At 41.9% G+C, this 13,788-nt stretch overlaps 1 protein-coding gene across 6 annotated transcripts in view; it reads right to left on the bottom strand.

The window, feature by feature from the left end:
- Window positions 1-11,949: 11,949 nt before the first annotated feature.
- APP (amyloid beta precursor protein) overlaps window positions 11,950-13,788 on the bottom strand; it is a 257,769-nt gene continuing 255,930 nt past the window's right edge. For all 6 annotated transcript variants that reach the window (XM_015248674.3, XM_006215213.4, XM_015248673.3 and 3 more), the window contains one exon: window positions 11,950-12,913. In XM_015248674.3, the coding sequence (XP_015104160.1) occupies window positions 12,812-12,913 (102 nt within the window). In that variant the 3' untranslated portion in view covers window positions 11,950-12,811. The remainder of the gene's footprint in view (window positions 12,914-13,788) is intronic.

The raw sequence follows: 13,788 nt of genomic DNA on the forward strand, positions 1-13,788 counted from the left end.
AAAAAATTCCAAGAAGATGCATTTGAAGGGTTACATTCCGGCTCATGAGTTCTTGTCAGTGGATTCTCCAGCTTTGTGTTGCTGTGTGTGTGTGTATGTGTGTGTGTGTTGGGAATGTATGTGGCATCTTACAGGGAGCTGTCGGTTTGGGGTCAGTGCCATCCATCCCTGCTATCTCCCAAATAAATGGCAAACAGACTGGTTTCATGTTCTCCATGACAGTAGACAAGTCCCTCCTGGGATGTTCACTTGGCGCGCGGGGAGTTGGGGGGGAGGCAGTGTACAAGAAAAATCCATTAAAAGTTTTGTGTTAAGCTTTCTTGCTTATAGAGGTTTGTTGGCAGGAAGTGCCTTGGTTTTCTTGATTGAAGAAATGAAGGAAAAAACCTAAGGTGAAAAGTTCAAGGATCAATTTGTTATTCAGGTTGGAAAAGGTTTATTTACAAGCATCACTTATGGCATCTCTAAGATTTTTCTGCTTATCTTACCATACTACTCTCTCCTCATTCCAAAAAATAAGGAGAGAAACCCTTTGCAGACTGCTGTCCGGGTTGTTTAAACACCCACTGGAGCCCCACCGCCAGCGAAATGATTGGGAATCACCGGGTCGTGTATGGCTGGGGCAGTGTGAGCCTCCGGCCAATCAGAATTGAATCTTGGGGTGAAGAGGGTATAGCTCAGTGGTGGAGGGCGTGCCCAGCATGCACAAGGTCCTAGGTTCAACCCCCGGTACCACCATTAATAAATAAATACATAAATAAATAAACCTAATTACCTCGCCACACAAAAAACAAAACATAACAAAACAAAACAAAAGAATTGAATCTGAAAGGACTCCATGCTGGTAGTTGAGAACAGATAATTCCTTTTTGGAAGGTCTATAGTGTTTGTGAAGCTTTCTGAAGACTCCACTCTGCCAAAGGGAGAGAAAAGACAAGATCTATCCTGGCCATGCGTGTCTGCCAGGTTTCTCTTTCTTTCCACGACAGGAAACATTATATTGGTTGTGGGTAAATTCCAGTAGTTTATCACAGTAAGGTGAGGAGACTCACCCACTGGGCTGCCAGAAGAAACATTCTCCAGCCTTGGTTGGTCTGTAAGTCCAGAACCTTCATTCCATTCCTCTCAAAACTTTGCCACTTTTAACCAAGAATTAGTTGTATCAGTGTTATGTTATTTTCTTTCCTTTAAATGAATCCACTCTTATATATGAACATTAAATGCATTTTTGTTTAGCGAACCATTTCCCAGACTTAGCTGTAATTTTAGGAAAGATTTAGAGGATGGTTCAGAGAATAAAATGTTATGCAGGAGACATTAGATTGTTCGGGATAAGTCTCCGTGGAATTGAGGTCTATTATTGTCAAAATAATTAAACCAGCAACGGAAACATACATTAAAACAAAAAAATCATGTAGTTCTGTGTCTGAAACTGCAAACAGCAGGGTGCTTTTTCATCCACTGCTGTCAAGGGAATGTTTTCATCTTTTGCCGCTGGGCATTGAAATGCAAGTAATCCACCACCCACAAAACGCATTAGCATAAGCAATAAAAAATGAATGGTCAGATGACACAGTGATAGCACTGAAATTAGTTTAGTAAAATGTAGATATGATGAGACTCTTGGGGTCAGAGCAGTTTGCATCATAATGGACTGAACTGTTTTGGACTTTAATTCTGGGTTCTTTTATAGATGGTTATTGTGCCTTTTTTTTTTTTTAAATAAAACATCTGTGTTCTGTTACTTTTTTGTGTTTTGGTTTTTTCCTCAAAGTTTTCTGATGTTAAAGTTTTGCCTACTGGCTATTACAAAGCAAAGAAAAAAAACCCTCTAGCTCTCTTTTGAGTGAGTGAGAGATTTCTAATTGTTTCTCCTCTACAACAGCAAAGGCTGCGGGAAAATGCTCCTCCATCAGAGGCGTTAGGTCTTCTGTTGCCGTGACTTTGTCTCCATCCTTCTAGATAACTGCTGCGACGCACGTGCTTGCAGTCCTGACATGCAAAAGCCAAACTGAGATTGTGCGCGCACCTCAGAGAGGCAGGGACAACCACGGCGTCCTTCTGGCCAGCCGCTGAGACGCATGGCACACCTGCAGCTCAACTGAGACCACAACTTCTTCCTTTAAAAAAGTGGAGGGAGAATCTCACTATAATGTATATTGTCTTTCCTTATCCGCTTGTTCCTGAGTTTTTCCCTTTTAGACAAAAAAATGGTTAGAGCCAGAGTATTTTTAAAAAATTCCTTCCAGTAAAGTATTATTAGCGACTTCCAGTCCCAAGGTGGCCTTCTTGGCCTCTTCAACAATCTCACACTCTGCTAAACATCACAGTGAAAACTGGGAACAAGAAACTCATTCTCTTGGCCCAGAGCAGGCATATTGGGGATGGGGTGGGGAATTTCATAGCGTGAAGATAACATAGGATAATTATCTCAGCCCCTACCCGTGTGGCCTATTGAGAGGTGATTTTTTAAAACTTATTAGCACCTTGAAGTTACTCTTTTTTGATATAATTTGAAAACAACACATACGTATTTAATGCAACTTGGTGGTGATTTAAGATAAAGTTGGCCTTGGCAGCCTAACACTTAACCATTGTGTGCAGTAATGCACACCTTACTCCATACAGTACCTGGGGACAAAACCAAGTGATGCTTTTCAGTTCCCTCTCCCCCAGGGGTCATCTGGTGAGCTCCTCTAAGTGCTATTGGGGAGGTTCCCTGACCCCCACCCCACCGGGGTGATGCCCTGCACTGTACCCTTGGAGGGGGGGAGCTGGGAAGCAGCAGCGGGGAGCTGTGTGCAGGAGACAGGGTAGAGTTTGGGGGAGTCCAGACTTCCTTTGAAGGGAAGGTGTTACAAGCTCTGCTGTGGAGTCTTGAGGGAGATAAAGACACGGGTGTCCTTGAGAGCTGGTGGTGAGAGGCGGGAGGAACTGGACAGAGTCTTGGTTGTCTCACCATGAGCTGCAGGTAAGTCACCTCACATCGCTGGGCCTCAGTTTCCTGCTCAGAAAAATAAAGGAGGTCCATGTAAACAATCTCTAACATCCCTCACCTTTTTTTTTTTCCTTTGTCTTATGTTTGGGCAAAACTTTGGTGACCAGGATGAGACATGTATCTTGGGGACCTGAGAACAAGATTTTCATTCGTTTTTTTTAAAGACAGCCAGAAAATCGAGTGGAATTCATTCCTTTTCTCTTGGAGTTAAAGATCCAAAATCTTTCGCCAGAAGCATTTGTAGAAGCTCATGGAAGATTCCCTGGGGCAGGCCCTGCGTGCATGTTGGCCTCCGTCAAGGAATGCGCAGGAGGGACGGTGCTGACGTCTCTGCTGGGCGTCCAGCAGGGATTTGGGATTATCTTCGGGTTTGCAGAAGATTCTTCTTCAGTATATGCGGAGTTTTTATGAGGGACCTAAGTTTGAAATGAGCCAAGAGACACCAGACACGTGATTATAAATCTACGCTGAAATTGGCCAGGTGTGGTCTCCAGGAAGCCATCTTTTTGAGGCTGATTTCCTTGTAGACAATTTTGCTTCCTCAATTCTTAAAGCTTATTAAAGATTGTATACGGTACGTGCCTTTGGTTGGATACTCCCGAGGAGTTTCTGTTTCTCTGAGTTTGTCATTTTCCTCTCTCCTATTAAGTAGTTATATTTCATGGAGCAATTCACCAAAGCTTTTATCATAATTACTAAGCTGAAGCAAAATTCTTCAATAATAGGTGTAATTTTCATCAAACGATTGCTTTCCTTTTCTTATTGCTGGAGTTCTATCACTTGATGTGAGAGAATTGCTGGCTGGAGTTAAAACCTTCTGGTTTCGAAAAACCAATAAAAATGATGGAGGCAGCCGAGGAGCTTGCTTTTTGATTCACAAGCTGACGAGAAGCCTATCTTCTGTGCCTGGCCCTCCCAGCCCATGTACCCCAGACCCTCAGGGAGGAAAGCTCCACGGGAAACAGACACAAGGATACAGATTTTATTTAAGCCTGGCCGATATGACGCAGGAAAAATGGATGTGGGGCATGAGGAGGGCCGTGTCCCAGGCTTCGGTTGAGCCCCTGGGACGTGCCCCGCCAAGTGTGGGTCCTTGACTTCCTGCAGGAAAGAATTCAAGAGTGAGCCACAGTTGTTAAAGTAGATTTATTTAGAGAGATACATTGAAAGGCAAGAGAAAGGCCACGAGGTGGGGGGTTGGGTGCTCAGATTAGAGTAAAAGTAGGTACACACTCCATAGACAGAGTGCAGGCCATCTCCGAAGGGGGGTGGGGGTGGGGTGGCAGCGGCAGCTACACTGTGTTGCCAGTTTTTATGGGCTTGGTGGCTTCATCTGCTAATAAATGGAAGGACCAGTCTAACTAGCCTAGGTAAGGGGCTGGGATTCCCAGTACACTGGCCATTTCCCACGCTTTGACCTTTTGTGGCTAGCCTTGGGACAGCCGTGGTGCCTGTGGGCACGTTATTCACTATGCTAATGTTACAGTGAGCATATAATTGAGCTCCAGGAAGTGAAATCTCCCACCATCTTGAGCCTCAAGGCCTATTGGGGGTTGAATCTTTTGCCATTCTGGTGTTAATTGTTGCGCTGTTCCTTGAATGGCTGTGCCCTGCCCCCTTCCTGTCTCAAACGTACTATGAAGACTATTTAAAACTATTTAGTCTATAAGTAGATCTTGAGAAAGGAAGATGAGATACACAGCTGTTGGTTCTCTCTAGTTCTATATAGTATTTGAGGAGGTGATTCCCCTTCCTCCCAGTTCTCCTCCTCTGTGTTAGTTGTCAAAGTGTGATGACTCAAATCCCTGCATTTACTTAATAAATACTCATTGAACAATCATCACGTGTGAGACACTCGTCTAGGCATTAAGGATTCATCAGTGAACAAGACAGACAAAAAGTCCTGCCTTTGGGTGTTTACATTGAGAAAAGGACAATAAGCAAATAGAGGCATAAAACGTATGAGCCAGGATGTGCCAAGAAGAAAAATGGCAGAGGGAAGGGGTGAAGGAAATGCTAGAGACAGCAAGGGAGTTTATGTTGAACTGGCTCGGCTAGGCACAACATCATCCAAACTGACATTTGATCAAAGACCTAAAGGAGACAAAGAAGTAAGATGGATGGTTAACCAGTGGCTCGTGACTTTTGACCTAAGCCATTAAAACAATGGACTTGTCATCTGCTGAGAAGGGAAACTCAAAAGTAGGAGCAAGATGCCTGTAGTTTGATGTTGAAGGTGTCGTGTGAGATGTCTGTTAAATATTGAAATGGAGACGTCAGTAGGCAACAGGGAATCTGGAGTTCAGGGGACAGGTCCAGATCGGAAAATATAAAAACTTGCCCTACCCGAAGGATTTCAGCCACATCCTCTTCTGCCCCGAACAGTCTTTTGTTGCTAGTTAATTACACGAGGCAGATCAAAGCAGGAAGATGGGCATTACCTCTACTTATTCCAATAGAATATATAAATTTTTTTTTGAACGTAGTGGTTTTAAAACACGTCCACAGTTCTTTAATGTACTTCTCATCAAGAGATCGGGTTTACCTCCCCTCTCCTTGATCTGGGCAGGACCTGGGACTGCCTTGATGAATTGGCTGTGACAGAACTGATGTCATGGAACTTCTGAGACTAAAATAAAATGCAGTACAGTTTCTACTCTCTTATTTTGGTTGTTCACCCTTGGAACCCTGCCTCTGAGAAAGCCCAGGCCACCTGAAGAGGCACATGTGGAGATTAACTGAGGCTTCCGGTCAAACTCCGAACTGACAGCCAGCACCAGCTGGCCAGCCATGTGAATGCGCCATCTTGGAAGCAGATCCTCCAGCCTTCAGTTGAGCTGGCCCTGTTGATGCCGTGTGGAGCAGAGCCCTACCCGAAGTGCAGATCTGCGGCAAAATAAAAATTGTTAGTGTACAAGCCACTGTCTGGGGTGGTAATGATTACAGTCTTGAGAGTGGGACCACACCTTTTCTTTTTTTAAACCATCGTATCCCCCTTTGGCATTGGCTAAGTGCATACAATAGGCATCCAATAACTCTTTTACGTGAAAGAATGACCCAAGATGAAGCAGCTATAACCATTTCACAAAGAAAAGGAAGACAGTTTAGGATCCCTAAGAAAGATTCCCAGTTTGGAGAAACAAAGTTCAGCTTTCAGAAAAACACAGTTCAGTGTAGTTAAAGATTATAGTAGCTCTGGGGTAAGTAAAACACGTTATCCAAGAATACTTAGCCATCTGAGAAAATCTACCAACTATTAAAGTGACTTAGTTTGGAAATTACTCTAAAAGCTGTGTGATATTAGAAATGAGGCATTGCCAGCTGGCTGCAGGAAGAAGTTTTGTTGCTTTAATAGTTACAGTGGTGTATCATAGTCTGATTTGATCTGCAAATGTATTCTACAAAGTAAATATATATAGTCAAAGCAAGGATTAAATTAGTGATTTGTGCTCCAATTTTTCCTACATGCAGAAAATCTTAGCATGGTAGGGCCCTCGTGCTGGTGAGCAGGAGACAGGGAATAAGAGCATGGCTTCAGGGACCTTTCTTTTTTTTAAAAATTTTTTAAATAGTAGACTTTATTTTTTAGAGAAGTTGGAAGGTTCACAGCAGAATAGAGCAAAAAATACTAAGAGTTCACACATAGCCCTCCCCACTCACGCATATATACTCCCCTACCCTCAACATCCCTCATCAGTGTGGCGTATTTGGTACAATCGATGAACCAACATGGCCACATTACTGTCAACCAAAGTCCATAGTTTACATTCGGGTTCACTCTTTATGTTGTACATTCTATGGGTTTTGACAAATGCATAATGATATGTAACCACCACTATAGCATCATACAGAATAATTTCATTGCCCTAAAAATCCCTTGTGCTCAATCCATTTATTTTTAAAAAATATTTTTATGGAGGGAGGTCGTTAAGTCTATTTATTTATTATTAATTATTATTTATTATTAGTTTAAAAAAATGAATCCAGGACCTCGTGCATGCTAAGCATGCACTCTACCATTTGAGCTATACCCTCCCCCCTCCTCAGGGACCTTTCGAGAGTCCTCTGCTAGAGAATTATTCCTGAGCGACCAGCCTCATAGGGAGCTGATATGTGTAGTGAGGTCCAAATTAGTCTCTCTTCGTTTGATTGGCAATACACGATATTACCCAAGACCCTCAGCTGTGTACTTCCAGAGGCACTCAACGTATATTGCTAGATGGCATTAAGACTTCCTCTTTTTTGGCATGCAACTTGGTATTATGAATAAAGAGAGAAGAATTGAAAAAACCCTTCTACTTCTTGGACACTCTCCTGAGTAGTTAATACTTGGCCACTTACTACATATCAGACAGAGTTTTAAACACCTTACATCTATTAATGAGTCGAATCCTCATGACCCATCTATGAAACACTATCATTATCTTATTTTACAAACGAAGAAACCAAGGTAGAGACTGGCTCAAATCTGCATTCTTGAAGCAGATGCTAAACTGGCTTTTATTAAAAACAAAAACTAAGCAAAACATTAATTTGTAGTCAAAGATTATTTATAATAGTAAAATATTTCCAGAAGACAATGAATTAAATATCCTTATGCAGTCATTAAAATGGTTATTTTAAGAGTTTTTAAAACGACATGAGACAATGCACCTATTAAAGCAAGGAAAAGCAGGATATGGGCTCCAAGTTATGAAAACAAAAGGCAAGGGAGGTAACTGCATGTGATTTAAAAGTACTAAAAGTTTATATGCAAAATATTAACAGTACTTCTCTGTGGATGGTGGGATTGTGAGTGAATCCTTTTTCTTCCTATATTCTGTATTTTCTGCAAGTAGCATGCATTGCATTTATAGTCACAATGCTTGTTATTAAAGCAAAAATAGGAATCTGAGTCTGGAACTCAGGGAAAGGGTCTGGGTTTAAGCTATTGCATTGTACACAAGTAATACTGAAATTTTCCAGGTGGCTGAGATTACACAGAGACAGTGTAAAGAGGAGACACCTAAAGGCAGAGCCCTGGGGTCCACCAACACCCAAAGCAGTGTTTCGTATGAACTTTCCTGGCTTATGTAATCATTGGGGTTGGGGGTGGGAGTTCTCACTCAAAATGCGGAGTCTGAATTTGGCCTCAGATTTCTCAGAATTAACATACAAAACAAGGAAAGAGTGGTGCAGCATTTTAAAGAAACTTAAGGATAAACAAGTTGCATTTCAAGTTCCAAGGTCATCAAAAACCGGTTTTGTATCTGCTGGAACTCCAGGATGCTGTGCACACATGCTCTTACCGAGGAACTTACTGGAGGGTGAGCTTCACCCAATGCAAAGATGTCTGGGAACAAAGGACTGCCAGAGAGATTCCTCGTATTCAACTGCAGGGCTAAGGCGGCGAGAGGGTGAAGTCGTAGGTTGAAGAAAAACATTATGTACTGATAACGCAGAACAAATGCAACTGAAAAAATGAGAGAAGAGAGAGAAAAAAGGAGGAAAGAAGACCAAGACTGTTGATTGTTGCATAGGTGATGGGTGGCGGGCAAAAAAATCATCTAGAAAAGGCAGATAGCAAGAGGCTAAGAAAAAAGGGATTAAGAGCACCACACACACAAAAATAGTTCAATAGTAACCACTAGAATAAAAGTACAAAGCTTCCTATGAAACATGCACACTCACACACAACACTCACACACACTCGTGCCCATGCCAAGAGTCCTTCCCTCATAGAGACACAGTAAATATAATACACTCAGTCAGTCATAACATGAGATATGGAAGAACTGAAAGCCAGCGTAGCAGTCAGATCATAAAACTGAGTGGGTCCAACTTGTCTATTACAAGATTTTCACATTGGCTCACATAGCAGAAACTCACTTCTGCGCTGTATGTGAGACACACACTTAAAATGCAGCAATTGGAAAAGCTATAAATAAAAAGCTCAGACAAAGATTTACTGAGCAAATGGAAACAGTAAGACAGCAGGGGTTGCAGTCCTGATAGCAAAGTAGACTTCAAGCCCAAAACAAAAGACATAAACAGAAAAAACCACAGAGCTGTAAAATGGCCCTTGAACAGATGAAAGAATCTCCAATTTCCCTACTAAGAAGTAAATATGAATTAAAACTATATTGGCCTTTTAATGATGGCCATTCTGACCAGCGTGAGGTGATACCTCATTGTAGTTTTGATCTGCATTTCTTTGCTAAGTGGCGCTATTGAGCGTTTTTTCATGTGCCTGTTGGCCATTTGTATGCCTTCAGTGGAGAACTCCTTGTTGAGGTCTTCTGCCCATTTTTGGATTGGGTTGTTTGTTTTTTTGATATTAAGTTGTCTGAGCTGTTTATAAATTCTGGAAATTAAGCCCTTGTCAATTGCATCATCTGCAAATATTTTCTCCCATTCAGTACATTGTCTTTGCGTTTTGTATATGGTTTCCTTTGCTGTGCAAAAGCTTATGCATTTAATTACATCCCATTTATTTATTTTTGCTTTTATTTCTGTTGCCTCAGCAGACTGCCCTAAGAGAATATTGCTGAGATTTATATCAGAGAATGTTTTGCCTGTGTTCTCTTCTAGGAGATTTATGGTGTCTTGTCTTACACGTAGTCTCAGACGTAGAAAGCAAACTTACGGTTACCAGGGAGGAGAGGGGGGAGGGATAACTTGGGAGTTTGGGATTTGCAGATACTATTATAATAAAATAGATAAACAACAAGGTCCTTTGTACAGCACAGGGAACTATATTCAATATCTTATAGTATCCTATAATGAAAAAGAACATGAAAAGGAATATACATATATGTATAACTGAATCACCGTGCTGTACACAGAAATGAACACAGCATTGTAAACCGACTGCATTTCAATTAAGAAAAAAAAATTATACTGGGATGCCATTCCTCACCCATGAGGTTGGCCAGGCCAAATTCTCTCAAAATCTCATTTAACTTTGGTCTGGGTACTATTACTATAATTCTATTTGGTAATACTGAAATTTTGTGTTCATTATTTATTGATTAATCCCTGGACTATCTGGAGAATTCTTTCATCATATCTTAATTTTAGAATACGATTATAAGGCATTATTCTTTCCCCCCATAATTATATATATATATGTATATAAATAATTTACATATATATGTGTGTGTGTTTAATTTTTTTTCATTAGTTCTGAAATGATCAAAGCTTAAACTTGCAGCTCCTGGCCTTAAAGGCTGGCCTGGGAGTAACATCCTGTATGTGTGAGAAGGTTTGGTTTCATTTCATTAGTCATTTCATTACTTATATGAAGGCTAATTTCCCCATTAGTTACCTCTCTTTGTGTGAAAGCAAAAGGAACTGTTGCCTTCACACGTAAACCGTCACTTTTCGCATCTTCCTAGAGCAGTCACGTCTAATTGCCCTTAACAGGGCAAGGGAGACAAGCATTTTGTTCTCCTGAAAATAACACATTCAGATGAGTTTTATTGAGTCTGTGCATACTGCACAGTGACCTGAAGAAATGATTTTGATGAATTTTCTGTGCTTTGTGTTTTAGTTTGAAAAGTTGTGATCTAAGGCTAAAAGGTGCTGGCTGGTTCTCCTGTTCACCTGCTACCTAGCACAGGACAGCAGAAACACCAGGGTCAGGGTGTTCGTAGACCTTTGGAATGCCCAGTCTTCTCTAGCTAAAAATCATGTACACATAACACTGTTTTGGAATAGATACAGAGCAAAGGTTCTCAAATGGGGATGATTTTGCCCCTCTAAGGGACATCAGGCAATGTCTCGATGTCTTTATCATAACTGGGGAGTACTACTATTGGCATGAAAAGGGTGGAGACCAGGATGCTGTGGAACACCTTACAATGCTCGGGACAGCCGGTCAAACAAGGAACTACTCCTACAAAACAGCAACAGTGTCAGGGTTGAGAAACCCTGCTTATCGATGACTATCCACTGATCATAATTTTTATTCCTCTGGAACTTCTCTCTTCGTACTTATCTGGGACTGTTAGACAGTCTGTATGTCTGTGTCCCCCCAAACTTCACATGTTGAAATCCTAAGGCCCAATGTAACAGCACTAGGAGGTGGGGCCGTCGGGAGGTGAGCAGTCACGAGGGTCGAGGCCTCACACACGGGGTTAGTGCAGTCTTCATCGAGGTGCCGGAGAGGTCCCCGGCCCCTTCCACCACGTGAGGGTACCAGGAGAAGAGGGCCCTCACCTGACTGTGCCAGCACCCCGATCTCAGACTTCCAGCCTCCAAAACTGTGAGAAGTAAATGTCTGTTGTTTATCAGCCACTCAGTCTGAGACATTTTATTACCGTAACCAGAATGGACAAAGACAGGGTCAAACTTGAGGACCAAGATACAGCTGCCAAATAATTTGGATGGAGTGAAAACTGAATTAGGTCTATGAAGCGCTCTGCTGGCACTGGAGGTGACTGTTGGCCCCAATTTCCTCCCCAACTTGTAGCTAAGACACCATATAGGTGTGGGTGTTCAACATTAGGTATGTTAAAGGTTCTCACTCATCTTCGATGACTCAGTGATCAGAAGGTTGTTACCATGGAATCATGCACACCAGCACAATGGCGCTCCTCCAACAATGCCTTTATTTACATGAAAACACCATTTTATACAAAGGGAAGACAAATCTTGAAGGGTTTGTCCAGGCTTGTCTTCCCCATTCCCTGATTTTGTCCCTTCCGCTTTCACCCTTTTTTGGTATCATAAATAAAGAGTTTTATTTCTCTCTTTTTTTCTTTTCCCCCCTTACTGGAGGCACTGGGGGTTGAACCAAGGACCTCATGCATGCCAGGCACATGCTCTACCACTGAGCTATATCCAGCACATAAAGTGTTTTTTAGACTGAAACTGGAAAAGAAACTGAGTCTGCCTCTGTTTCCCCACCCTAAATTGCACTGAATATTTCATGTCTGTAACCATCTTTCAAAGAACACTCTTGCCCAGCGTCATTTTATTTAATTTATTTATGGAATACAGTGTAGAAAGCTATCATGGTCATAAGCAATGATTCTGTACAGTCATCCTGAAGAAAGTTTTTTTTGGGAGAATTCTTGGTAATTTGAGACCAGCAGAGCACTCCCCCCACCCACCCGTAAAAGTGCTTACAATGAACAGGGAATTCTTTTCTTTATCAAAGATCCGAAGATACATGGACAAAAAAAAGTTTCAATTCTCAATGCCTAATGTGTGCACATAAAACAGGCACAAAGAAATAAACGTGTATCCTCATAATTCCTATATCACAAATATAGCGGAAGCAGCAATCTGTACAGTAAAATGCAATCGTGGAAAAAAAATCCTCTAACTCATTTGGAATACATAAAAATGTTTAACTTTAAAATGCATAGTGTTCAGGAAAAGAATACTTAGGCAAGAGAAGCAGCTAAAGTCCCACGTTCACATGAAGCATCCCCCATGGAGTCTTAAAGCATATTTCAAAGTAGGACTGAATTGGGTCACAAACCACAAGAATAATATACAACTGGCTAAGGGCTTACGTGATAAATAATCAGGAGGGAATCTATTCATGCACTAGTTTGATACAGCTAAACTCTTTACAGGACACAAAACCCATTAATAATGTAGTGCAGAGACCAAAATGTAAAGAGAGAGACTACATTACTGATTTGTATATTAATTCAAGTTCAGGCATCTACTTGTGTTACAGCACAGCTGTCCAAAGGCGATAATGAGTAAATAATAAAACAGAAGGGTTGCTTTCTTTCCACGTTACTCTGTAAATGAACACCGATGGGTAGTGAAGCAATGGTTTTGCTGTCCAACTTCAGAGGCTGCTGTGGCGGTGGTCTAGTTCTGCATCTGCTCGAAGAACTTGTAAGTCGGGTTTTCGTAGCCGTTCTGCTGCATCTTGGAGAGGTGGCGCTCCTCCGGGGTCACAGCGGCGTCGACCTGAAGAAGCAAGAACGAGGACATGTGAGTTTAAAAAAAAGCAGTTTTTTAAGAGTGATGCAATAAAAAGATAAGGTGCACTGTAATCTTCTTTTCCCACGACTGCAGAACACCCACGATTTTCTCCTCTTTCTTCGCCACTCTGACGGCGAGCAGGACGCCTGTGCCCACCAGTTGCGCAGATGCTCCATCCAGCCACCAGGTGGCGCCTAAAACCTGGCCGTGCTGGATGGGCTGGCCAAGGGCTCGTTGGTTGCTTCCCCAACTTTAACAGTAACTGGGATACAGGTAGGGCAATAAATATTTTCTTCTTCCCCTGTTGGCTCAAAAAAGGACAAAAGGCTTCCACGGAAGGCTGTTTTACTTGCATGTGTGGTGGTAAAATAGAAAAAAAAACCCAAAGTATCACGGAGAGAGATTCAGCAGAGTGGAATGGGTGACACTCAAAACCTGAACCACTGAATGTTTTCCCATGCTTGCTTTAGTCTGTCCTCGTTTTCATTAGATATGCTAAAGAGACTCTTTTAATTAAAATAATGACATAACCACATCAAAGGGGTATTATTAAAAGATATAGAAAGAATACGCTATTCTAGATTACAGATTATCTTTTTTTTTTTCTTAAACTGAGCACTAAGAGGTAAACCTTCAGAAGTATGTCCAGCTAAAGGCTTGAACAGACCCCCTCTGCTGATATGGTGGCTCCTAGATCAGGCAGCAGTTGGAAACTTGTGTTCTCCCCCAGAGGGTCCTGCTAGGACCCAGCTTATCCCCTGGGAGGTGGGAAGTGGCTATTCAGGTTTCTAGTATGTTTGCTGTACCTCAGTCTACAGAAGAGTGGAAGGACTTGACTCTTTGCCGAGTCAGTGAAAGCT

The sequence above is a fragment of the Vicugna pacos genome, chromosome 1 (assembly GCF_048564905.1).
Source record: "Vicugna pacos chromosome 1, VicPac4, whole genome shotgun sequence".
Taxonomy (NCBI): Eukaryota; Metazoa; Chordata; class Mammalia; order Artiodactyla; family Camelidae; genus Vicugna; species Vicugna pacos.